Source organism: Sceloporus undulatus, chromosome 3 (genome assembly GCF_019175285.1).
Source record: "Sceloporus undulatus isolate JIND9_A2432 ecotype Alabama chromosome 3, SceUnd_v1.1, whole genome shotgun sequence".
In the NCBI taxonomy this organism is placed as follows: Eukaryota; Metazoa; Chordata; class Lepidosauria; order Squamata; family Phrynosomatidae; genus Sceloporus; species Sceloporus undulatus.
This window is the reverse complement of record NC_056524.1, coordinates 155727119-155751622: the sequence shown is the minus strand read 5'-3', so window position 1 is coordinate 155751622 and position 24504 is coordinate 155727119. Positions and strand designations below refer to the sequence as shown.

Below are 24504 nucleotides of genomic sequence, written 5' to 3'. Positions count from 1 at the left end.
CACATCATCAATACTCACAAGTATTACTTACAGACTAAGAAGCAACCTTTCTCCTGGTTTTCTGTTTCTGGAAATATTCCAGAAAACATTTCCATTTGTGAGGTGAAATATGCAGCCATCAACCCAATCCACTTAACAATGATGTATGTTTACTAAAAAGAAAAAATCCTACAGAAGCCAATGGGGTTTTCTCTCAGGTAAACTGCACAGGATTGCAATAAAAGAAATGTTGCTATTTTGGATACAATCCCCAACCAAAGTACCTCAGAGTAAACACCACAGAACTCAATGGGACTTATTTCGTGTTAGGATTGCGCTTTCCAAATAGAATAGTTTTTATCCATGTGTCTGTGATCCTCATTAATGATCCTGATGCTAAGAGAAGTAATAAGTCACACACGGTATAAAGTCACCAAACTGAAGCATTAAAAGGCAGACGATGTGCATTAATTCAACAGAGAGACACTGTCAAAAGCATGACCAATTCTATCCGAAAAGTATAGTATTGCTAAGAAAAAAGATTATGTGCAGAATGATAATGCGCCAGCATGGTGTAGTGGTTTGGAGACTAGAGTTCAAATCCTGTAAACCGACTGGATGACAATGGCCAAGTCACATTCCCTCAGCCTCAGAGGATGGCAATGCCATACTTCCCTCTGAAGCAACCTGCCAAGAAAACTCCATGATAAAGTCACCAGAGATATGGTCTGCTCTACTCTGCTCTGAGTCCACAACATACTCCAACTCCCAGAATTCCATAGTCTTGAGCCAGAAAGAGTTAATGCGGGGCCAAACCAGGTTATTTCTCCAGTGTGGATGCAGCCCTAGGCATACAACAAGAAAAACAGGATGATAAAGGGCTGCCCTCTGTGTCTCTCTTCCACCATTGCTCCCTATTGTCAAAATGCAGAATGTTAACACCTCTAGGCAGGGACCTGCAGAGAAAATGCATAATAAATGGAAGAATGAAATCACCTAAAGTTTTTTGTGGGTTTTTTGGGCGATGTGGCCATATTCTAGAAGAGTTTATTCCTGGCGTTTCGCCAGCATCTGTGGCTGGCATCAAGATGCCAGCCACAGATGCTGGCGAAACATCAGGAATAAACTCTTCTAGAATATGGCCACATTGCCCGAAAAACCCATGGATGCCGGCCATGAAAGCCTTCGACTTCATAACAGAAATTATTCAATACCACTACATTTGTTAATTTGGGGGGAATATATACTTCTCACATTCTGTGTTCAGTCCATTTAGTCTTTACAATTTCATAAAGCCATAGAAACAAATCAAGAAGTGGAGCCCAGCAGAATGAAGGAAGGGACAAAGGTGAGAGGCTTCTCCGTCCCTGGAAGATGTAAAACAAACGAGTAAGGAGTAATGCTTTAAGACAGGGCTTGCCTAGGTCCATCAGCACTTCTGAGAATGAAATCTAAACCTCCTGTGTGGGATTTCTTTTTTCCAAATTGCTTTTAACTGATGACTGTTTAAGCTCCCGTGGACTGTTTTAAAATGATTAATCTTGGCCCACCAGTAAGCGAAAGTGCTGGAAGTCGCACCAAAGCCAAGTGTCTCACCTCTCCATGAGCCATCTATTTCAGTAGGCATTCTCTCTGTTTTGTTTTCCAGTTCTTTTGCCATGATTTAAATGGGACCCTTGCCCCCCCCAAGAGAGTGCGAACAAGTTTCCCTCACACACCAGCTCTGATTTATTCACCTCCACGTCAGAAACGTTTTGGCAAACAAGGCCAGATGGAGGGAAGGAAGATAATGGATTTTTCTGTTTGTCTTTAGAAACTAAACAGCTGCGGGAAGCATCCTCTGCGCCGCCAGCCAACAACTTTTCATCTTGTCCCCTCTTCGCCATTTATCACCATGAAGACAATTTAATTTGATAATGGGGAGGAGGAGAGGAGAGAAAGAAAGTATACATATATAGCGAGAGATATATAGATAGATAGATATATTAAAAGATCTTTTGGAACCTTATAGAAAAGTGATACATTTTCCATCCTCTCTTGGCATCGCACTTGCTTGAAATTGAGATCGATGACATGAGTGTGTTCTAAACTTACATATTATTTATTTATTTGGAGTATTTATACCCCGCTCTTCAGCCGCAAAGATTCTCGGAGCAGCTTACCATTATTGTTATTTTTTAATTCGACAGTTCCCTGCCCGCAAGTGTACAATCTAAGAAGACACGACACAAAAGAAGTAGGGATTGGCGGCAGGGAAAGAGATCAGGTCCATTGGTTCTTAAAGAATCAAAATACTTTCCAGAAATGCCAAGGAGTCGGGCCCCACCCTTCAAAATGCAGTTTTTGTCGTCAACACAAAGAGGATGCGCCTGACCAAAAAAAAGGCAAACCCCCTCCGAAGAAACTTACCAAGGAAACCCTATAAAGGGTTCACCGCCATAAATCGGAAATGACGTGAAGACACACAACAACAACAAACAGGAAGAAAACCAGGCTCCAATATCATCGCGCCATTTCCACAAAGGGTCCTTTAAACAGGTGTTTTGCTTCTTTAACCCTGTGTGTGTTAGAAATGGACTGGACACAAAACTCTATACATGGCTGTTGTTGTTGCGTGCCTTCATGTCCTTTCTGTCTTGAGATTTCCTTGACATGATTTCATAGAATCATATAGCATCATAACAGAGTTGGAAGAGACCCCCAAGGGCCAGAAATGGACTGGACACGAAACCCCAACCCTATACATGGCTGTTGTTGTTGTGTGCCTTCATATCCTCTCCGACTTGGGGTTTCCTTGGCATGATTTCATAGAATCATATAGCATCATAACAGAGTTGGAAGAGAGCCCCAAGGGCCATCCAGCCCAACCCCCCTGCCATGCAGGAACTCTCCATCAATTCCTTCCGAGGAGGTTTTGCCATTGCCTTCCTAGAATCATAGAGTTGGAAGAGACCCCAAGGGCCATCCAATCCAACCCCCTGCCATGCAGGAACTCTCAATCAAAGCATCCCTGACAGATGTCCACTCAGCCTCTGTTTAAAGACCTCCAAGGAGGGATACTCCACTACACCCTGAGGCTGAGAGAGTGTGACTCGCCTAAGGTCAGCCTAGTGGGGTTTTCATGGCTGGGAATCGAAACCTTGGTCTCCTGTGCCACACCGCTGGGATGTAAACCGCAACGATTCCGCATCGAGGATGCTGCAGGCGTGTATTTGAAGAAGAGCTGGATCTGAGCTGCGAAAGAAGAACCCCAAAACCCACCACCATCACCATCATGAGACTTACTTACCCTCAGCTAAGAGGAGCACAGCCAGTGCCCACCGGGCGAGGGGCATCAGAGCCCCTTTGGATAGTCCCATCCTCGCCCTTCTCCCAACTTCTTGGCCAACTGGAAAGGCAGCCTGGAGTCCCTCTTGTTGCCTCCCTCTTCCTCCCAAAAACCAGAAATCGTGGCTGTCTCAGGTTTGGGCAAGGGGCATAGATATATCCCTCAGTCAGGTCGCCCCATCCTTTCCACAAGAACCAAAAAGGAAGCCTCAGCCAGTCCAAAGATGGATGGACTCCAGGGGCATCTGGTCTTCTTCTTCTTCAACTTCTTCTTGGCTTGGGTGGCTCTCCTCAACCTGGAAAGCAAAGAAAGAGGAGAGCCTGGGATTTGAAAGGCAGAGAACAACCAACTTCGGGCCACCTGCCTGGGTTTCCCTCCGAGCCAACTTTCCCTCTTAGTCTGCAATGAAAGAAGACAAAACCCTGGGTAGAGAAAGAGTGGCTCTTCTTGGCTGGAGATGCCAGGGCTTGAAAGTGGGGCTAATTAGCAATCTGGGCAGGAAAGAGAAAGGAGGAGAGAGTGCTTCCTTGCCTTGGCTGCAGAGTGAGGAGCAAAAGAGATGCAAGGGGACCTCGTGAGAAGCCCTGGGAGCTTCCCTGCTGCTCTTCTTGGTGTGGCTGCTGCTGCTGCTGCTGCTGCTGCTGCTGTGGTTTGGGCTCCTCAGGAGGAGGCTGGCTGGCTTGGCTGGCAAGAGGCGAGGCAGCAGGGGACCAAGTGGGGCTCTTCGCCTCCCTCCCAGAGACACAGAGCTGGCTGGGAGCTCGCCCCGAGGCAGCAGCACCGTCCTCCTCCTCCGCCTGGAGTTAATGAATAAACTGCAGCAGCAGCAGCAGCAGAAGAGGAAGAGGGAGGGGGAGGAGGAGGAAGAGGAGGGGGGATGATAGGAAAGGGATGGAGGAGGAAGGAGAGGAAAGTAAAATTGTGAGGAGAGAGATAGAGGGGAAATGAGGGGTGGAATTATGAGGAGAGGGATGGAGGAAGAAGAGGTTGAAATTGTGAGGGAAGGAGGAAGAAGAAGAGGGGTGGAATAAGTAAGGAAAGGGGAGGAGGAGGAGGAGGAAGAAGAGAGTGAAATTATAAGGAAAGGAGGAAGAGGAAGAGGAGGGTGAAATAAGTAAGGAAAGGGATGGAGGAGGAGGAAGAAGAAGAGAGTGACATTATAAGGAAAGGAGGAAGAGGAAGAGGAGGGTGAAATAAGGAAAGGGATGAAGGAGGAGGAATGATGAGTGAATGATAATAAGGGAGGAAGAGGAGGGTGAAATAGTAGGAAAGGATGGAGGAGGAGGAAGAGAGTGAAATTATAAATAAAGGAGGAGAGAGGGTGAATAAGTAAGGAAAAGGGATGGAGGGAGGAGGAAGAAGGAGAGTGAAATTTAGGAAAGGGAGGGTGAAGATGAATAATAAGGAAAGGGTGGAGGAGGAGAAGAGAGTGAAATTATAAGGAAGGAGGAGAGGAGGTGAATATAAGTAAGGAAAGGGATGGAGGAGGGGAGAAGAAGGGAGGAGTGAATTATAAGGAGGAAGAGGAGGGTGAAATAAGTATAAAGGATGGAGGAGGGGAAGAAGAAGGGAGTGAAATTAAGGAAATGAGGGGGAAGAGGAGGGTGTGAAATAAGTAGAAGGATAAGGGATGGAGGGAGGAAGAAGAAGAGAGTGAATTATAAGGAGGAAGAGGAGGTGGAAAGAAAGAAGGAAAGGGATGGAAGGGAGGAGGAAGAAAAAGAAGAGTGCAGTGAATTATAAGGAAAGGAGGAGAGGAGGGTGAAATAAGTAAGGAAGGGATGGAGGAGGAAGAAGAAGAGAGTGAAATTATAAGGAAAGGAGGAAGAGGAGGGTGAAACAAGTAAGGAAAGGGATGGAGGAGGAAGAAAAAGAAGAGTGAAATTATGAGGAGAGGGATAAAGGAGGAAGAGGTTGAAATTCTGAGGGAAGGAGGAAGAAGAGAGTGAAATTATAAGGAAAGGAGGAGGAAGAACAAGAGGGTGACATAAGTAAGGAAAGGGATGGAGGAGGAAGAGGAGAGTGAAATTGTGAAGAAAGGGATGGAGGGGGGAAAGGGGAAAGTGAAATTGTGAGAAGGATGGAGGAGGACGAGGAGGAGGGGAAATAGTAAGGAAGGGGATGGATGAAGAAGAAGAGGAGAGTGAAATTATGAGAGGGATAAAGGAAGAAGAGGTTGAAATTGTGAGGGAAAGAGGAAAAGGAAGGTAAATAGGTAACGAAAGGGATGAAGGGGGAAAGGGGCGAGGTGTAATTGTGAGAAGGGTGGAAGAGGAGGGTGAAATAGTAAGGAAAAGGATGGAGGAGGAAGAAGAGAGTGAAATTATGAAGAGAGGGATGGAGGAGGAAGAGGGGAAAGGAGGAGGGTGAAATCATGAGGAGAGGTATAGAGTAGGTAAAGGTTGACATTGTGAGGGAAAGAGGAGAGTAGGGTGAAATAAGTAAGGAAAAGGATGGAAGAGGAAGAGGAAAGTGAAATTGTGAGGATAGGGATGGAGGGGGAAAGGGGGGAAAGTGAAATTGTGAGAAGGGTGGAAGAGCAGGAAGAACCAGGGCTGAGCCTAGTTAACCTTCCAATAGAAAAGGGGATCTGGTGCCTCCAGGGTATTGAGGCACGTAGTTTGAGCAAGGCCATGAATCCATACTGGAAGACCTTGGGGCCAGTCACACACTCTCAGCCTCAGAGGATGGCCATGGCAACCCCCCTCTGAAGAAATCTTGCTAAGGAAACCCCATGCTAGGGACACCATAGGCCCTTAACAACTTGAAGGCACACAACTCCCAGACCCACCCAGGAATTCTGTAGAGTTCTCCTAGACAAGGCATCCTCAGAGGTAGATTTACAAGTTCCTTCCTCTGAATTGTAACCTCCTGCGCCTGGTCTTCGTTGGTGGCCTCCCGTCCAAGGACTAACCAGAGCTGACCCTGTTTAGGCTCTTGATATGAAATGGGATCTGGTGCCTTGTAGGATATTGAGGTCCTAATCTGATTCCTTGTAACCATGCCAGTTTGGATGCCATCCAGCAGTGCCCAAGTTCCCCAGATGTTTCAGCTTCGATGTCACAGAGGCCTCAGTTGCAAAATGTGTGGAGCAGCACATTAGGTGCAAAAACTTGGGCTAAGTTTGGAAAGGAAACTGATAGAGCAGCTTGGGAGGTGCAGGGTCCCAAAAAACCAGCACCAGCCTCTTCTCACCACTGGAATTTTATTTTATCTTTAAAGGTACCAAGTTTTAGAGTAGTTACTTGCCCCACCCTGAATACATCTAATGTGTTGAATAATTTGCTTGTTAGGAAGAGCTGATTTTCTTTCTTTCAGCCTGATGGTGAGAAGATGCATCCCTGGCAGGCGCCCAAAAGGAGCCTAGAAGGCCTGCCTCCTGCTCATGAGTGCAAGTGCAACGCCACTTTTGAACCACAAATGAGGAGGGGAAAAAAAACTTGGAGCAACCTATTAGTCTTCCCAGCAAGCCATCAATATTCAGCTAAAAGCTCCCCAGCAAAAAGACACCCTTTGCACGCACTGCAGGGAAAGGAAGAAGCTCTTTTTAGCACAGCAGGCACTTCATACTACTTTCCTACACAAAGCTCCCCAACACCAGCCCACAAAGCCTTCAGTCCCTCTGGACTAACATGGTGTGTGTGTGTGTGTGTGTGTGTGTGTTTTGGTTTGGTTTTGCAAGAAAGAGTTCAGTAAACTTTCTACGCTGAGAGACACTAAAAAGATATCACAGATCAGAATCATTGCACCAGCTATTCTCTCTCTCTCTGATGTTGTGTGCCTTCAAGTAATTTCTGACTTATGGCAAACCTATCATGGGGTTTTCTTACTAAGATGTGTCCAGAGGAGGTTTGCCATTGCCTTCCCCTGAGGCTGAGAGTGTGTGACTTCCAGGGTCACCCAGTGGGCTTGAGCCAGGATTTGAAAAAGAAAGGAAAATCCAGTATAGCCACTGTTGATAGCATTATTTGTGAATTTTAAGTATGTTTGAATTTGAATCTGTTTAATTGTATTTTAAGGGGGGGGGGTGAGAATGATGGTTTGTGCATGTATATTTTAATGTCGTAAGCTGTCCCAATTGCATTTTGTAGAGGGGCGGGATATAAATAAATTTCATTATTATTATTATTATTATTATTATTATTATTATTATTATTATTTGAACCCTGGTCCCCAGAGTTGTGTACCAGCTACTACAATGCAGCAAAACCATATCCCAGGATTCTGTAAGATAGAGTCATGGCAAGTAAAGTTGTGTCAAACTGTTTTCATTCAGCAGTGTGGCTACATCCACAGTGCAAACCATCACTACATAAAACTGACTCTCCTACCCTAGTGGAGCATAAGAGAGCACATCGCCTTGTGTCATGGGAGGACATTACACCAAATAGAGCATCTGGGCAGAGAGTAATTTAAGAATGCCTTTCTGCATGTAAAAGTGTCCATTATCATTGTAGATTGCTTGCCTATCTAGCATCACTTAAAACCCAGTTGCTGTTTCATTTTCATTCCTAAGAAATCCTAAGGCTGACCACTAAAACCACTCAGTATGATGGAAGAATAAATGAAGACTACATATTGGTGAGAATATCTGCAAGGCTCTAAGACAGCAATTTCCAAGCTGTGTGCCATAAGAAATAAGGATACCATATATATTTGACTCAGCAAACTTCATGTATAAATTGAGGGCAGGTTTTGGGGCCAAAATTATGGAATTTGATATGATCCATATGATAAGTTGGGGTTAAATTTAGGGGCATGTAATAAACGATCTAAAGGATGAAGTAAAGGAAAACAATGCCAAAGAACTTAGAATATTCCAACAGACATAACTTTGTGCTCATCCTAAAGGCTGGATGGATGAGAGAGTAGAGGGGGATCGGTGCTTCTAGGACAGATTATACTCTTGCCTTTCACTAGGGGATGGTTCTTTTTTAAAATAAGAATTAAAGTACAGTACCTACGTTGACTTGTGGATTAGTTAATTCAGGTTTTTGGGATCAATTTTTTTTACTAAAATTTCTAGACTTATACATGAGTATATACAGTAAGTAATTAAAGGCTCCAGGGAGTTCAACACACACAGAAGCTAGGATACTGCATCTCTACAGGGCATCTTGCTCCAGGCCTTATTCCTTTTTGATTCGCTAAATGGTGTATAATCCTGCCATATATCTGCATCACATACAATTCACTCATTCTCCACCTTCAGAAATAGCAAAATTGTTCTTCCTTCAGATCACAACCTCCTTCCGACCAGGAGTCAAAATGACAACAGTGACACACAGCACGTCGTAATTCCTAATAATTACTGATGGGTAGTTCTTATTCTTTCATGCTATTAGAAGCTCCTGTTGGATTTCTGCAGACAGAATTTTTATTAAGGGCCCCTTTAAGCCAATACCTGCTCAGTCTTGGAATTCACAAAAGGAGTATTATTAGCCCAAGATATTTAGGTGACATGCCTTTATGGGATATGATGGTTACATGATCATTCTTAAGTTTTACGTTTCTTAAATTTCCAGTGTTTCCTAATAAGAATTACTAGGAATTACCACGAAACATCAGAAAGAGGCCATCCTTTTCTTTTTCATTCCTAAGTGTGCCCTCTCTTGAGATGTTATATGAAGCAGAGGATTATTCATTTCAGGAATGTCCAAGTAATGCCTGTGTTCAGTCTGTGTATCTGTAAATCATATGGGATCAGTGCGGTAGTCCAGATGTTATTAATTTAAAACTCCTAGTATTCCACACCATTGGCTGTGCTAGGTAGGGCTGCTGGGTATTGCAGACCAACAATATCTGTAGGGCCACATAATTTCCATAAACTTCTACAACATACCCTCCAACTGTCCTGATTTGGCAGAGACAATCCTGATTAATCCTCTATCATCCCACTTTTTGGGCTGCTTTTAAAATAGCCTGGCTTTCCCCACACTTTCCCCTTTTGTCTTCAGCATACTGTGGTTGCTGCAAACTGAGTTCAACATGTAAATATAGGCAGGATACAGACCGCCCCAAAAGGGCGGTCTGCTGCCGCCTCCATTTCCGCCAGCAGGAAGCCCCAGCCTCCAAACGACGAGGCTTCCTGGCGGCGGAAAAAGAAGCCGCAAAAAGTGGCTTCTTTTTGCGGCACGCAAGTGACGCCGCAGTGCACCATTGGCGCACTCGCAAAATCATCAGCGCTGCGGCGTGCAGACGCTAAGCGTCTGTTATGTCAAAATGGTGGCACCCGTGTGAACAGGGTGCCGCCATTTTGTATGTACTCCGTACATACTAGGGTTGTGGGCGTCTAAAAGAGACACCCCCAGGCAACCCTAGTACATACAGAGTACATACTTGGGTGCCCATCTGTTCAGGGCTATAGTTTATAGTGGATTAACTCCGAAAGGAGAAGGATGGACAGAATCTTACCCTTCTCAGTGGGTGCAGATAAAGGTAAGCTTCTGCAGTCTCTCCTAGCTTGTGGCGTTCTTGCTCATCAATAACTTTTTTCACCTTGAGCACACTGATATTGCTTGGCCTTACATGTGCTGGTTTTCCTCTGTGAAATGTTGGAAGATATGCTGTAGTATGTTGTAAAAAACATTTCAAAACATTGTTAGCTTCAAGTAACCTTTCTTCCAAAAGAAATAAAACTCAAGTAAGTAATATGCCTTTGGAAATTTTCAACAGTATAAAAGTTTGCCTTTCCAGGTATAAAAAGATGAGGCATACCTTGTGTTTCAATGTATGGAGAAAGTATGATGGGCATATCTCATTTATCAAAATCTGGGAACTATTTCTTTTAAAAGCCTGAACACTGATGCAAAACCAGCCTAATGATGTCAGTAACATTACCGTTACTACTTGTCAGTATTCATGGCTGTGGTTGGATCATAGGGCAATAGAGTTCCCCATCACTCTTTTCTTGGAAACCCTTCTTGGATGCTGCAGTGGAATGAACACACAATATCATCATTTGCCAGGATGAGCAATGTCAGGTGATGTTGCTACTGCCTGAGTCAGTGATTACAAAATGTAGAACAGTGTGTCCTCACAGCCTGAATGGCACTCACAAAACTACAAGAACAACTATTGATTTATTTAAAGCAAAAGAGTTGTCTCTCTGTCACTCTCTATGCTTTGTTACACTGTGGAGTGCTGTGGTTCTCAGCTCTGTATACCTCAAAATGCTCACTTCCTGGTTTCAGTTTCAGTTTGCCATCTCGTCTGTACTGTATGGGATTTATTGGCAAGGCCTGTTCTGTGGTTGGAATAGTCAGCCCTCTGTATCCACTAAATCTTTATCCATGGATTCAACCATCCATGACTTGACTTAAATTATATATATATATTTTTCAAAAAGAAACCTTCATTTTGCCATTTTAAATAAGGTATAGGTAAGGAACTGAAAACATGTAGCCAAGCAGCAAACATAGAGGAAACAAGCACATGGAGCTTGCCTCCTCTATTCGCATTTTAAATAAGGGACACCAGTTTACTATGCCAGTGTATTTAATGGGATTAGAGCATTCACTGATTTTGGTATCCATTTTTGGAAACAAACCTCAGCGGATACCATGGGCCCACTGTATATATTTGTGTCCCTGGAAGATATTAGGTGACCCCTTCCTCTAAAAGTTGCACTTAATTTGCTTGCACCCATTTTCTGTTGTTATTCTTGCAAAATCTGTATATGGAATACTAGGTGATAAAAAATAGTGGAAGCAAAATGGAGCAGAAACATGAAGAATGATAAAAGAAAGGTTGGGAAGTTTTACCTTCTGCCCCTCTATTCTGGTCAAAACCATCCTTTCCTAAAACTGATCTTAATTGCAAAACACAGCCGTGTCGCTTCCTTACATAGGTTTCTGTATACTGTACCCTGTATTTGCTTCAAAGTCCACCACTCTCAGGCTGGTTTCATGAGCCAAGTCCTGGCAATTTCACTTGGAATATCTAAGGACTGATGTCACTTTTGTTTCTTGAGCTAAAACTTGGTGAGTATATTAATTCCTCAGCATATTCTTCTCATAATGCCCCATGGAATCATTGGAAAACCAGGACTTAAAATAACATATCGAAAGAATAATTAGGAACTAACTGCAAAACTGTTCATGGATTCAGTACTGAATTCAGCTTTAACATTTTCTACAGTAAACAATGCCACAGATCTTCCGCTAAGTACGTATGTTTCTTTGATTACTATTTTAATGTCTGCCATTAAATTAGATCTCAAGACCCCCATAAGGGGTTGATTCTCATTTCTCAGCCATGTTGATGACATAATGACAGTTGCTTTGCTGGTTCAGATCACAGTTCCATCTAATCCAAAATTCAGCTTCTAGCAGCAGCCAGGTAAAGCTTTCCATGGCTTCACTGTTCCAAAAGCATGCTTTAAGGGGGGAAACAAATCCCATTTCACTCTGTGCATAATATTTGGTCCTGCGAAGTTGTAACAAAAAGTTAGTGGTTTGCATAAAGGTAATTGTAAACAGACTGCTTGGTACTATGACTTACATTGCAAAGTTCTAAGGGTTCGATTTATAGTTCTGGATGACATCTTTAAGGCCACTCAGGGCTGTCTCTTCATGGATATTCACTTCCTGCACATAACAATCACTAGTGGAAATTCTCCTGCTGACAGCAATTTAGCAGGTAGGTACTGTGTTGCCAACTGCCCATGATTTATTTGGTAGAAAGCTACTGGAGTCTGACTGTTAAAACTCCAATGTTGATCTGACAAATAATGGATTTTGCTGTTGCCCTTGCTTGCAGACAGACACTAATCCCAGACTCATGATACTCTGCAAGGTTCGACCCTGACCCTCTAAATTATGTCCTGTCTTTACAGATATAGCTGATTGTCTCCACCATTCTCTATGCAGGCCTACTTGGACTTCTTCCTTACTATATTGTTAAAGTCAATTAAAAAACAAACAAACAGAAATGTGTAACCATACTTACTAGACAACCTTCCACATGTTATCACATTGTATCTCCCATCAGCCCAAGCTAGCATAGCAAATGGTAAAGCATAATGAAAGTTGAGTGCAAAAACATGTAGAGGGCCTCACATTCCTCATTCTTGCACTAGAGTTAGACTCCACCAGGGCTTACTATAGTGTAACAAGGAGATCCACCAAACCATGATACCCTTATTGGACCAACCAAAATGCACAATATACATGTTGCAAGCTTTCAAAACTCCACTGGCTTCTTCATCAGGCATGTTTATTTGATTTGCTATATGGCCAACTCACCTACCTCTGGATGTTTTCAAGGAGATAATAACTCTCTTTGTTGTTGTTTAGTGTGCCTTTAGGTCAATTCCAATTTATGATAATTCATTGCAGAGTTTCTTTGGCCAGATTTATTCAGAGGAGATTTGCCATTACTTGTATTTTCCTCTTAGGCTGAAAGAGTGTGACTAGCTGGGTTTCCATGACAGAGTAGGGATTTGGACCCTGGTCTCTTGGAGTCCTAGTCCATCACTCAAACCATCATCACTGCATTAAACTAATTTAGCATAGTGTTCATGTCACATAAAGGAAGACATATACAAACGGTGGAAATAAATAGCAGCTTTATTTGCTGTGCAGATAATCTTCTCATCAAAAACTCTTGCAAAATAGCTGTTCTTGACAATGCTTCTTCCCTCCCCAAATATTTCTCCTAAATAGCCCAAATCAATCAAGTATTTTTCAGCTTCCTCCATTTTTTAAAAGGGATCGTTTCCATTAATAGAAAATATTGGTCCATCCTGCAGCACTTACCTAAATAGCAGAAACATTAAACTTTGGAAGCATAAAATATAAATGATCTTTATTGAGCAGTGAGATCACACAGCTGAAACAAAGTCCTAGCCAAACCCTAGGTCATATTCCAAGTTGTGTAAAATCTGGGTATTACCTACAAGTAGCAAACTAAATTAACCAAATTTCAGCACTTTTGTTCATACATACATGATCACTTCAGGGCCCAATGGGTATTGTAACACAGAATACATCATCACCACAGAGGCAGAATTATCCCAAGATATATTACTGCCTGAAGCAGAGAACAAGATGGCACTCACCATTCCGTATCTGGATTGCTACTTGAGCCTCAATTAAATCCTGGTAAGGGATAGCATCTCAACTATACTTGAGGGCAGCAAGCCACTTTAAAGGACTGAAAACAGGGTGTGGGATACATACAGCACTCATCTTCATGGTAGAAGTGAATGGGAGGCTCAAAAGATTGGTTAGTGGAGTGGTTCTCAAACAGTTGGGGAGCATAAGCATTGCTCAAGGAAGATTCACACAAAGAACAAGTGAAATAAAGGAATGCCACTGAGCATGCACAGTGCCACTGAGCATGGGTAGGATTATTTCACACGGAGCCAGATGGCACCCTGTGCATGGTGCCATCTGACTCTGTGTGAAATAATCCTACCCATCCCAGTCAGACTTTATAGCTTCCATTAAACATTTGTCCTTCTCTCTCATCTTGACCAAATTGCACATTTTCTTTACTAGACTGTCTATTGTTTGTCTCTTAAAAAGTAGCCATGGCAAAATGTTCCATAGACTTCGGTTACACAGATTGGAACAAGTTCAATATACTAAGAACACAAAACAGACATACAAATCAATACCATCCAAAATAGATACAGGTTCCCAGGTCTCAGGGCTTGGCTACTTTGAGCCTCAGGGTAAGGGGAAGAATCTCAGGGTGAGAGTACTACCTTGATAAGAAAAGGTTTGGTTTTATTTGTTTACAGTGGTCCCTAATGCCTGCTTCAGGACTGATCACAGTCAAACAGCATCTGTATGTCTGCATTATACCCACCCCTGCCTTAAACTGCAGTCCTTCAGCAAGCCCTGATGTTATAATCACCTTAATTTTGTCACAGAAAGTTAGGGAAACAATGTGTTATATTGCAAAAACAACAAATAGTCTGAAAGCATATATTTGGTTTCTGTTTCACACAGATAACCAATTCCCCCTATGTGTACTGTGTATTCATTGTTGGTGTTTGTTTTGCCCATCCAGTATCCTGGATGGGCAAGTCACACTCTTTTCCAGACTGTCCCTTAGTCTTGCCTTCCTGGCCTATGCCTTACTCAGCACACATTTTGGTTATTTTGTTTTTATTTTCATATTTTTCACACAATTCCAGAGCTCTGCTACTGAAAGTTAAGTTAAAAAGAAAGAAAATAAATAGGAAAAGGGGGGAATCAGGCTGCTTGGGAATAGAGAGGGGGAGAGGGGACATGAGGAAAGTAGGGAACACTGACTCCATGTGACTGCCAATCTCACAATTGCCCCAGCAGAGAAATTTCAAACCTAGGGACTTGTATGATTGGAAGGTCATTGGTGGGTTTCCCCTATCAATGAAAAGGGACACAGCAGCTATGAGTTAGAGGCATTGTTATACGATAATTACAGTGAGACCTTGTTATCCACTGGGGGTTAGTTCCAGGACTTCCCGTGGATAACAAAATCTGTGGATGCTCAAGTCCCATTAAATACAATGGCAGAACAAAATGGTGCCCCTTATATAAAATGGAAAAATCAAGGTTTGCTATTTGGAATTTATACTTTTTTGGAATATTCCCAGGATCCGTTAGCACTGGGTCAGGGCAGTTAAAGCAGTCTCAGATTGGATTCTTTCTGCAGTGTGTTTTGGACCATGAAGAACTATAGTGGATATATACATATATTTTAAAAGGCAAACCTAACATCTTTCCCAAAGGGCCTTCACCAGGAACAGGATCCAGAAAATAGGGCTGTCCCTGCTAAAGAGAAGCGGCTGGAGCATATAAAAATGACTAATGGAACAATTACTACTTCGGTCAAAGTATAACTCGAGTAATGCGCACGCATGTTCCTGTAGGTGAAGGAAGTAAACAGGACATACTGGAAAACAAATTATATTCAGAAAGAAGATGCTTTGGAGACACTAAGAGAAGACCTTATGTTGGCAAACTTGCCAGCTGTTCTTTGCTTCTTGAGAAATGTCCTTCTGTAAAAGGGCAATTCTCTCTTCCCCATCTTCTAACCAAGTTTTTCAACAAGGGGAAACTTCCCTCAGTCTATGAACTCTGTTCTCTACCATCCTGTCTTCTCACCTATGTACAGGGAATAGAAGTCTGTCTTTCTAAAGGAGTATATACCTAAGATCACATGCTGCAAATTACAAAGAGAAAATACTCTGGGACATAATGCATATGAAGTGTGCATTCTGTGTGTTTTGTTTGCAGATTGAATTTCTGTAATGCATAAAACCCACAGACGTCTAATGTTCCATTGTCCTCTTTACACACCAATCGGCATGGCATTTTAAAATGTGCAGCCAGAGACAAAATGTGCATGGGCGAGAAGGGGGGACTGTGCAAATATTATGTGCAAACATAATATTTGGATATTTCAAAGGAAGGCAAAATTTGTATGACATTTCTGATTGAAAAAGTGCCTGAAGCCAATGCGGGAGGGGGGGGGGGGAATAAATAATTCAGGAAAGTTGGCCAGAAGCCAAAGAGACTCTGGGCATTCTGACTGGGGGATTCTGGGAGATGTAGTCCAAAATGTGTCTTTTACAAAGAAACAGACCCCTGAAAGGAACTTCCTCATAACCTGCTGTAGCAATACTAGCACCTGCCTTCCCTAGTACTCTCTTTGGCTGGCTCTACACTGCAGAATTAATGCAGTTTGACACCTCTGTAACTGCCATGGTTCAATGCTATGCAATTCTGGGATTTGTAATTTTGTGAGATATGTTGCTTTCTCTGTCAGTGAGCTCTGGTGCCAAAACAAACTACACACCCCAAGCTTCCATAGCATTGAGCAATGGCAGATAAAGCAGTGTCAAACTGCATCATTTCTGCAGTGCATATGCAGCCTCAGGTGGCCAAATGTAGAAGAGGTCAGGATTTCTTCACCTTTAATAGTCATGTATGCCTGTGGTTCTCAGACATTTGAACTTCAGTTTCTAGAATCCACTACCATTGCTCTTGCTGGTTGGGACTTCGGCATTTTGTAAGTGCAAAACCTCTAGAGAGCCAAAGACTGAGGACCAACAGAGGGAATTTTGGCAGGTATAATTTTCTATGGCAAGCTGTTTGTAATGAAATCTTTTCTGCACAACAATGCAAGAGCCTTGTTGTCTGTATCCAGATCCCCCCCCCCCAAAAAAAGTAGGCAGATCCTAGGTTCTTACAGATAATAAAAGGAAAACATAAAAATACTTCATATTCACAGAGACTTGTTTTGTTTGCTTGCTTGCTTGCTTGCTTGCTTTTTTGGAGGGGGGATAACAGGAATCTGTACAGTCAGTTGGAGAGATGGAAATTAAGTGAATTGGAAAGGCAAAAGTTAGTGATGCTCTGTCAGCAGAATGTAAGAAAGACAACATACAGGCAAAATAAGCCTCAAATCAATGCCTTGAGTAGAAAAGTTTTACTCACAATTGACCATGATCTTAAATCATTTTTTTAATCAGCCAAAAAAAATCAATATGGGTGTCATCTCAAAAAAAGGAGCAGTATTGCACAACATGCCTTGCTTTTTTAAAATCTGCAAATAAACAAGTAACCCTGTAAATGTCCGTTTGATTCAGGAAGGACATAGCAACTACTGTACCTGGAACACTTTTACCAACATCTAACTTGTCTTGGCATTGTATCAACAGCAACTCAAGCTACTTAACTGTACTTGTTACAGATGTGATTTCAGGGCTAGATGCCATAAAGCAGGTACATTTTGACAAGTTGACTAATGGACATACCAACTTTAGAAGAATGGAAATTATGTAAATGGACATTTCTGCATAAAATGTTTGTTTCAAAGTCCATAATCACAATCCTGTTGTTGCTGTGTGCCTTCAGGTCATTTCTGACATAGTGACCCAAAGGCAAACCTATCACAGGGGTTTCTTGCAGAATTTTCAGAGCAGGGTTGCCTTTGCCTTCCCCTGAGGCTGAGAATGTGTGACCTACTCAAGGTCACCCAGGAGATTTCCATGACTGAGCAGGGATTTGAACCCTGGTCTCCCAGTGTCCTAGCCCAGCACTCTAGCCATTACACTGCATTGGCTCCACAATAAAGATACTTTATACAATTCCAAGTCATGAAGACCAATACATATTTGCAAACGTCATACTGAAAGGTTTCTTTCTAAAATATTTTGAAGAGTGTAGGGTATCGTTTTCTAAGTACCAAATCAAATGACTCAGGACAAAACACGTGAAGCAGCAATTCCAAATCATTAGTTAACAATCTTGCAAGCAGGGGTATCCTAGGCAAGTAGGCACACCCCAAACTTGGCACAGCATGATTTTGATCCCTTTCCCTGGCAGCATTTTCCTACCCCCGTGACATTATCAGCTGAAGTCATCAAAATATATAACAAATCAAAAATGCCTAAAATGAATACATTATCTCCGTCCCTGTTTATTTCTCCTACCTACTCAAATTCAGAATCCCCTCACCATCTTTACAAACTTACTTTTAGGGTATGTCTTTGGCATGATTTGCAGTGAAAGTGAAACTATTCAATTAACCTAAGCATGCACTCAAAGTCTCATTATTAACTGTTCATCCTCCCTTTCATATTGGTATTATCTAATCTTTCAGCTTCTTATCCATCACCTCACTGTCAGGGCTGTCCTTATATGTTCTTTGAACCTTACATCCCAACAAAATTGTTGCAAGCTGTTCAATAACTATTCCTTTGTCCTAAACTTTAAAAAATGCAATATTCCTGGCATCAAGGATTTGTAGCTATTGGGGGGGGGGGGGGAAATACAGCCCTCCTAACTCACAGATCTGGGATCCATGGCCTTGAAAATCCACTGTGACCTCCGCTATTTTCAGTGGGGTGTGCCCCCAGTGCACACACATGAGCATGCACCCCATTCAAGCCTATGGGGCTTGAATATGTGTGAGCTTCCATTTTCATGGGGGGGGGGTCCGGAGCAGATCCCCCATGAAAACAGAGGGCCAACTGCATCCATCATCTGGGGCCTGGAGTCTGAACACTCTTTTACAGAATGTATGTGTATGCTAAAAACCATATTTTAAAGGCTAAACTCTTGATTCTATTTCTACTAGCTTCATTCACACACACTCACTCACACACACACACACACCTATATATGAATATATATTTATTTGTGTGTTGAATCCAAATATCCATTTCCCTCAAAGAGCAGTCATCATTTCATTAAATTATTTTCAGTTATCTTAAATGTATGGCCATTGATATATTCAGCAGTTTTGAGCACTGTACCTCCTGACAGCACGCAAGCAGAGTGAAACAACTTGCCCAATGTCCATCTTTAACAAGGGCCTGTTACAGACAGGCCAAGAAGAACCAATTTAGTTCTGCTGGATCAGATCAAAGGCCTATCTAGTCCAGCATTCTTTTCATACAATGGCCACAAGCACCTTCTGTTTCTTCTCTCCAACAAGTGATAAATGGAGGCATTCTGTTTCAGAAAAGAATATATTGTTGTTCAGGTCATTTCTAATTTGTGGTGACCCTAAGGTGAACGTATCACAGGGGTTTCTTGGCAAAATTTGTTCAGAAGAGGTTTACCACTGCCTACCTCTGAGGCTTAGAGACCATGATTTGCACAAGATCACCCAGCAAATGCTCACAGCTGAAAGGAGATTCAAACCCGAGTGAGTGAGTGCTTGTGCACTCTTCTGTAAAGCATCTGTACACAGTGCACAGTAAAGTTGTGTGGTTTGTTGTTCTGTGCCTGCACCAGTGCATTGGTGGGGGATCTTGGCAGGGCAATCTACTCAGAATTATGGTGATTAGAGATAAGGGAAACCAGAAAAAACTGTACTGCATTTTCAGTATCATAATAGTAATAGTAATAGCAAAGGCAATGTATTACCGTAGTAAAATGTAATCTAGAAAATTGCAATTGCAGTAAGAGTCAGCCACTGGCTCAAAGTCCTTTCAATATTTTCAGTACAAGTGGTACAGAAGGGTTCAGTTGGATTCTTGCCTAAGAAGATAACATTGGGTCAGACTAAGATCAATGGAGTCTAGAGCAGCCAGGAAAACAGTAAAGGTTTTCCCCCGTCATTTATTTTTTTAATCATTTTGCATTTTGTGGTACTGTGCCTCTGAACATAGATTTTCCACATAATTGCTCTGCCTAGTCAACATTCATAGACCTAACCCTGTGTCTACTTCTTTTCAAAAGTAAGTCTGTGGCCTTTATCCAACTTTGTGACTACAAACTCCAGTTTTCATAAAGAAGTTATACAAGCATTGCTTTTTTGAGGCAGGCCCACTGTTTCCCTTTTGCCTGCTTCCAGAACTAATAAATCATTGCTCTTCCAGTGTAAGTTACAAATGGAACATAACTTGACTTTCTTTATTATAGGTAATATTACACTTTTTCCTGTATGCTCATCCTGCTATATTCTGCCTACACCAGTGTCCATGACATAACTGCTGCATGTGGAGAAGAAGATTTAATTCACCTAAGTAGCCAACTGGAGAAAAAAGAATCCACTCAGCAATCTTTCAAATAAATTAAAGTCAGTTGTTTATCTGGCATGGAGCACATATCTGTTTAACCCTCTTCCACCAGGATAAAAAAATCTTAACTTGTTTGAATAGTGGGGTGTTTTCTTATCCCAATGAGAATTTTAGTGTAATGCAAGGTATTAGACAAACTAAAGGCACAACCTCAACATTATTCAAGAGCTATCATCCAATGGCATGAATATCTCCACAACACAACAGCACCCAACAGTGTTGTGGAATTAACTACATGGTTTTTTGATTTATCAGTTCTTCTGAGATGTTACTAATCCCAGGAAAGAATAATTTAACCACATCTTTCTTAGGACTCTATCACACGGGGATGGGTGTCTTTACTCCATCCAGAAAGCATGATTGAAAGTGATTGCACAAAAGGCTTTCTCACTTCTCCACTTCATTCATGAGATCAATGGAATTTAGTGAGAAAGCCTTTCGCGCTATCACATTCAATCGTGCTTTCTGGGTGGGATAATGTCCCGATAAGTGTGATTTTGTGTGAAAGTACTTCCCACAATAAGCATGGGACAGGGACAGGGCAATGATGTCCTATCCCCTATGTGATCCTGAAGCAGGTCCTCCATCAACACCACCATTTCAGTCCCATAGGAGAGCTGATAGAGGCTGAGACTCTGCATCATAGAGAGGTGTATACGTTCTCTGCAGCTCCCTCTCACCCTGCAATCCCACCTATAGGTTGCAGCCCCATCATCTGAAAGCCACTAGTGAACAGTGGAGAGTAGGGAGTATTGAAGGAGTATCTGGCTGTGTACCCAATGATCAGATACAGAACAATGATATAATCTGAGGATTACAAGGATTAAACAATAGGGACATTGGCTATTGAATGGACCATGGAAGGTACTGCATCAACTGCAGAAGGCAACTGCTGCTTACATTTGGAGTGAAGAATTTTAACCATCCATATCAGAATGACAACAGTAGTAATTCAAGGTCAAAGGTAGTGTTTTCCCAAGAGAGCATCTGAGGTCAGTGGTGAGATTTGCATCAGTGAAGTGAGTGATGGAGAGATCCAGAATAAGAATCACTTTCTAACAAATGATGTTGTTGCTGCTCTTTAACAGAGAAAGTCACTAATGATAATGGTGAGGAGCCTGTACCAGGGATGGTTGTTGAGCAGTATATGAAGTCTCAGCTGAAGGATAGTTGTAGCTGGTATTGACAGTATCAGATTTATTTATTCATTTATTTAGCACTATCGTAGTACATGGCACTATGCAAATAAAAGAACAAAAACAGTTCCCTGCTCTCGGGTTTATAATCTAATTAAGACATGACGCAAAAGGAAAGGGGGATGGCAGTGTGAGAGGAGAGTAAGTCCAGCAGATGTGACTTCTTCTTCTCTCTCTCTCTAATGCCACAGCAGTGATGTTTGGGGTGGAGGGAAGGCCTCTTGCCTGTTTCTGAGCTTACGCATGATGGAGCTGTATATATTAGAGCACTGGTACAAATACTGTTACAAGGTAACAAGAAGATGAAACTGGTAGAATTATTACCATAGAGGGCACAGATATTGCTGAGATAAGGAACATAGTAACTGTGGCTGAAGCCATGGGGCAGTCAAAAGTAGTGGTACCAACAGTAGACATGACAAGGGGCTGGAGATCATGTCTTTTCAGGAGAGACTTAGGGAGCTACAGTAGGTATGTTCAGCCTGGAGAAAGATGGTTAAGAGGTGATAATATAGTGTAACTTGAAACAGTGTCAATTATTTAATATCATTGGAGTAGTTAATCCACTCTGGTTTTTAAAATGTGAACTTTAAAGAGCTAAGGCTGCATCTGTACTGCAGAAATAATCCAGTTTGACACCACTTTGTCATGGATCAGTGCTGTGGAATGCTGGGAATTGTAGTTTCATGAGACCTTTAGCCATCTCTCTCAGAGAGCCCTGGTGCCATAATAAAGTACAATTCCTAGAATTCCATAGCATTGAGACATGGCAGTTAAAGTGATGCCAACATGGATTATTTCTGCAGTGCAGATGCATCCTAAAGTGCTGCCTTTTGGAATTAGGATTCAATACTTTGACTAACTTTTTTTAAAAGTTAAGTCTGAAACCCAGAGCAGATTCACTGTCCCACTGATGTTGGAATCCAGCAGTTTATACAGAATTGTTTCTTTGTCCCTTGTGGGGGGGAAAGTTATTTCCTACAATGAGGTATGAAGGCTGCAGTATCGATTTGGGCACTTCATTGCATTTTGACAAACTTGTCTTTGTAGAGTAATTCGTTTTGTGATAAATAATACCTTGCTAAGAAAAGATGAGACAACAGTAACAGAACAGGTAGAATTCTGTCTAGAAACTTTTTTTCCTAAAGGAAAGAAAATTGTATTGTTTTAGCAGGAAAAAAACTAGTGAAAATAATTATTTTCAATGTATAATTTAAAATGTTCTGAGCGGTAGTGGAAGTGGAGGCTTCCACAATGAAGTGAGGCAGTGAGTCCACTGATGGTTTTAGCCTCAACTCCAAAGGAGCTGTTCAAGCTGCTTAGCCCGGTTACCAAAACAGACCAGCACCTTGGACAGCTATTTTAAGCTCAGTTTAGGGCTAATCTGCACATAAGTGTGCTATGCAAATTGGTGCACATTTTCACAGATAGATGTGCAATAACATGCATTTTACGGATTTGAGCAGATACTCTGGTAAAAATCACAAAGTCTTTTTCAGGGGAATTTAAGAAGCTTTTGCTCCCCCCTGCCAAAAAAGCCTCAAACTCCTGCGAATCACATGTGGTCAGATCACAGTCTATTCATCTGGAATGAGGAGAATTTTAATCATGTAGGCTAGTCCTAAAACTTGAAGCAGATTCACCAGTCCATTATCATGGAAGACATGTTAGTAGCTTGGGCAAACTGAGCATTTTGATGTCTTTCTTGTTGTCCGTAAACAGGCAGTGTTCATTGTTGTTAACTGCCCTCGAGTCGATCTCACCTTATGGTGACCATGCGGATGAGACATCTCCAAGACTCTTTCCCCTCGTTTTCTCTGCTCAGGCCTGTGGTCTCCCTGGATGAATCCAACCATCTAGCATGTGGTCTTCATCTCTTTCTGCTGCCTTCCACTTTTCCTGGCATCGTTGTCTTTTCTACTGGCTCATTTTTCCTCATGATATGGCCAATTTGGCCAGCTTGGCTTCCAGAGAGAGTTTGATGTGTTCTAGAACCCATTTGTGTTCTAGAACCTATTTGTTTGATATGTTCTAGAATCCATTTGTTTGTCCTCTTGGCCGTCCATGATATTCTCAGGACTCCTCCAGCACCACTTCTCAAATGAGTTGATTTTGTTTTAACTTTTGTACAAGTAATATTTTAACTGCACCTTGCTTTTCTAAATGCTTGTAAGCCACCTTGTACAAGGGGAAAAGCAGGATATAAAATAATGAACAAACTGGGGAATAGGACAATCACATATCCTATCTTGAGCTCCTTGGGTAAAAGACAGGATAGGAATATGACCAGTAGGTAAATAATAATAAACTACTAACATTGAGTATCATCCATGATTGCAACAGATTTTATCCTCTCTCCTTGAAGAAACTAGGGATCATAAATCTTAATATTTCTTATTTCTGATGTCCAGAACAATAAAATAACTCTTTGTCTTGTAGTTTTGGGAAAACTGGGAATCCCCAACCCCCATAATTGGAAATTGCTCAGTTTTTATATGAATGTTACATGGCTTGTCCAGAAAATTGCATAGTTTTACAGAAAACTGAACAGCGTTCTACAATGATAGGAAGGTGCACAATATTCAAACCAGCAAAGGTTGCAACTTCAGTCAGCCCAAGTTCCTTTTTCTGGTGTATAAAATTTGTCTTCATTTCATTAATTTTGAGTTTCATTTCCTACTGTGTTAAGAAATAAATAACAAAAGTAACAAATCCATGGTGGGGATGCAACTGACCTTTTCCAACTGGGGTAGCAAACTCGTATTTCTTCACATTTGCCAAGGGGGCAGGCATTCCCCATTCTAAATATTTACATACTGTTAAATGTGAAAATGGGATAAAATACTAGTGGTGGTAAGATGCATGATTTGAGTGTCTCAGTAACCCAGTGCTTAAATCTTATCTCTGAGCTAAGATTGTCAACAATTGCCACTCCCCAACAATTTATAGCACCAGCAGGTTGGGAGAGTTTCCTTGAATGTGAAGATAGAACTGAGGAGTTAAAGCAAGCAAGCTCAGGATTGCTATCAAAAAAGCAAATCATGTAAGCATCCTTTCAAATACCTTGTTGGGGAGGGAAGGAGGAGAGGGGCTGTGACATCAGCTGCTTTCTACTAGCAAGATACCCTCTGTTGCTCTTAGTTGTCCATTCATTGTGATGAATTTACTTCTTAATAGACTTAAAAATGCAGTTTCCTTTGAAATGAAGGGATGTGAAGAACCCATATTAAAAACCAGCAGTGTGAAATTGTAAAGCACTGGCTCTCCTTTATTCCGTCTGGAAGAACAAAACCAGCCTTAACTGTACAGCAACATCATTTTGCAAAAGACAAAGTACGAGGAGATAATCTGATATTTCCCTACAGGCTGATATCTCAGCTCCAGTTTATTATCACATGTGTATCTTGCCATCTCTCCAAGGATTTCTGGTAGCAGCCATGGGTTTCTCCCCACTTTATCTTCATGAAAACCCT

General features: G+C 41.9%; 1 protein-coding gene across 3 annotated transcripts in view; it reads right to left on the bottom strand.

Moving 5' to 3' along the window:
• The window catches only part of RET (ret proto-oncogene), a 133575-nt gene extending 123736 nt beyond the window's left edge, over positions 1-9839 (bottom strand). For 2 of the 3 annotated variants that reach the window (XM_042461163.1, XM_042461165.1), the window contains exon 1: positions 3269-4093. In XM_042461163.1, the coding sequence (XP_042317097.1) occupies positions 3269-3338 (70 nt within the window). In that variant the 5' untranslated portion in view covers positions 3339-4093. Of the gene's footprint in view, positions 1-3268; positions 4094-9721 lie in introns of those variants that run through there. The other variant, XM_042461164.1, reaches the window with a different exon arrangement.
• Between the last annotated feature and the right edge of the window lie 14665 nt (positions 9840-24504).